General features: G+C 37.4%; 1 gene segment (V, D, J or C); it reads right to left on the bottom strand.

The window, feature by feature from the left end:
- Positions 1-268: 268 nt before the first annotated feature.
- Positions 269-730, bottom strand: LOC108415811 (the record flags this gene model as incomplete). The annotated part of the segment is given in 2 exon segments: positions 269-561; positions 682-730. Coding segments are annotated over 2 exon segments (336 nt in total), but the record flags the coding sequence as incomplete, so codon positions are not given.
- Between the last annotated feature and the right edge of the window lie 1,640 nt (positions 731-2,370).

The raw sequence follows: 2,370 nt of genomic DNA, 5'->3' as shown, positions 1-2,370 counted from the left end.
TACAAATCACTGTTACTCTTTTCCTTTTTAGCATTTTACCTACTGTCCCAAATGGGCTTGTAAATTTTGGACTCTATTATTCTATATTTGCCTTTTGTTTCTGTTCTTTCCTCATGACACTAAGAAGGGACTAACTAACAATTCCAGTGTATAGTGGTGCTGAAGATTTGTTGAATAGTTCCCCTTTAGAGAAAAGCGAGGCTCTTCCTCAGCCATTTGAAATGATTTTGTGCAGTGTAGCTGGGTTTCCTGTCACTGTGGGCTGCAGGGCGCAGTAGTAGAGTGCAGAGTCTGATACTGCAGCAGAGGAGATGATCAGATCCACTTCATTTTGATCTTTAGGAAGTGTTATAGATAGTCTGGGGTCAGTTATTTTAGCTTCAGTCACACGTCTAGAGGACACATGAATCAGCAGCAGGAACTCTGGTCTTGATCCAGGCTTTTGCTGATACCAGTGGAGACTGTTAGGAGATCCATCATATGTGCAGGACAGTGTGGTTCTGCTTCCCTCACTCACAAACACGCTGGTTTCATTTGGTCTGATAGAGTCCACACTTTCACCTACAAAGTTATGAGAGTATTTACACATTTTAGTTTCAAATTTCATGTTTTTGTACTATTATAATTTGTACATTTTACTAGTCATTACTTATTACGTTATAATAAAACTGTATGACTTACCAAACCTGGCAACAATCCCAAAAACAGAGAAAAAGAGCAGCATGATTGTTCTGAGTGAGATTTCAGATCTCCAGCATTAGACATTCATAGCAGTGTTGGCTCTCTGTTGTTGAGTGTGCTGTATGTCACCACTTCTAGCTCCACCCACTCGTAGTTTAGAATTTGCTGCTCACTCATTTGAGCTGTGATCCTATTTCATCTGATAATGCAGTGACTGGCTTTCAGACCTTTGTGTTTTGATGTTAAATGTATGGTGCTTCATGGATGTATGTATGGAATTAACCTATGCATACTCAGAGTGTATTACGTGCATCTGTCTTTGACCAGTTATGGACCATTTTATTAGCTACAGCAATAAAGGTGCAATTATCAGTGCAACACCAACTCCATGTTGATATCATTACAGTACTGAAAATAGTACATCACTCAAATAATGTTTAGTCAGTTTTGGTATCGCAGCAATTTATTCCATTGATGAATGTGGTAGGGGTGGCTAATAAACTGCATCTGTAGCACTCTAGCAGATGGGCTATAATAATTAATATATATATATATATATCATATAGTTTATGATTATAATATAATACTATAATTGGTAGAAAGCATGTCAAACTGGGGACCTTCCAGGTTAAAGTGAGGCAGGGATTAGTGTTGACCCTCATCCAACACTGAAATCAGTTCATGAAGGCCTCGCAAATTAGCTGAGCTGAGGAGCTGTGTTATAGACCATTTCACCAATATCAGGAGAAACTGTTATGAAAACTGCTGAGAAGATGAAGGTTCACCTTTAAATGTTGATCTTCAAATGCAGACATCAAGGACTGGGATGTGAAGGAAACTGTATTTACATGTAAAAAGGGAGTTGACTCCCTCTATTGGAAAAAACAAGGCTCTGCTTCTTTCAGCACACAGCTAGTTTACAACTATGTTTTATTTTGTACAGCAACTGTATTGTGAACTACACTAGTAATAGTTATGTTATATACTTCTAGCCCTCTTTTTAGTTTATGAAAGTATGCTTTGAAGGTATAAGTTTTACTTATGATAAGTACTTACTTGAAGTACTTATAAATACATATTATTATTATTATTATTATTATTATTATTATTATTATTATTATAAGTACTTACTTGAAGTATTTATAAATACATACTGTACTTCTTCATTAATTCTTTAGGTGTTTTTATTTTCTACTGCAACTGTACTGTGAACTACACTACAAGTAAGCTTATAAGTATACTGTTAGTTTACTAGTTATATACTGTGGCAGGGCTCTAGGGGTTGGCCGAGCCACTGTGGCTGAAAGCCCATGCAGGCCCTGAGATACACAGAGATATACTAGCATGGGTGCAACATGAAGCTCTGGGCTAATAGGACAGTGTGTGTGTGTGTGTGTGTGTGTGTGTGTGTGTGTGTGTGTGTGTGTGTGTGTGTGTGTTGTATTGGAGGCCAAAATATTATAAATTATTTTAGTTTAAAATATATACTAGTTTAGTATATGAACCACTAACTGTGATTTATTGTGTTCTGATTGGCTGTTACTGACCAAAATAGATGTGAATGACTGCTCATGATGTTTTTCATGCTCATATGAACTGTGAAAGTGGGGCCTATACCAGCAGTCATTGTGTGGAAAGCAGAAAACACCCTGGACAGGTCGCCAGTCCATCACAAGAGGCATCACTGCA

The sequence above is a fragment of the Pygocentrus nattereri genome, chromosome 2 (assembly GCF_015220715.1).
Source record: "Pygocentrus nattereri isolate fPygNat1 chromosome 2, fPygNat1.pri, whole genome shotgun sequence".
NCBI classification, from domain to species: Eukaryota; Metazoa; Chordata; class Actinopteri; order Characiformes; family Serrasalmidae; genus Pygocentrus; species Pygocentrus nattereri.
The sequence above is the reverse complement of the archived record's forward strand: the minus strand, read 5'-3'. Positions and strand labels throughout refer to the sequence as shown.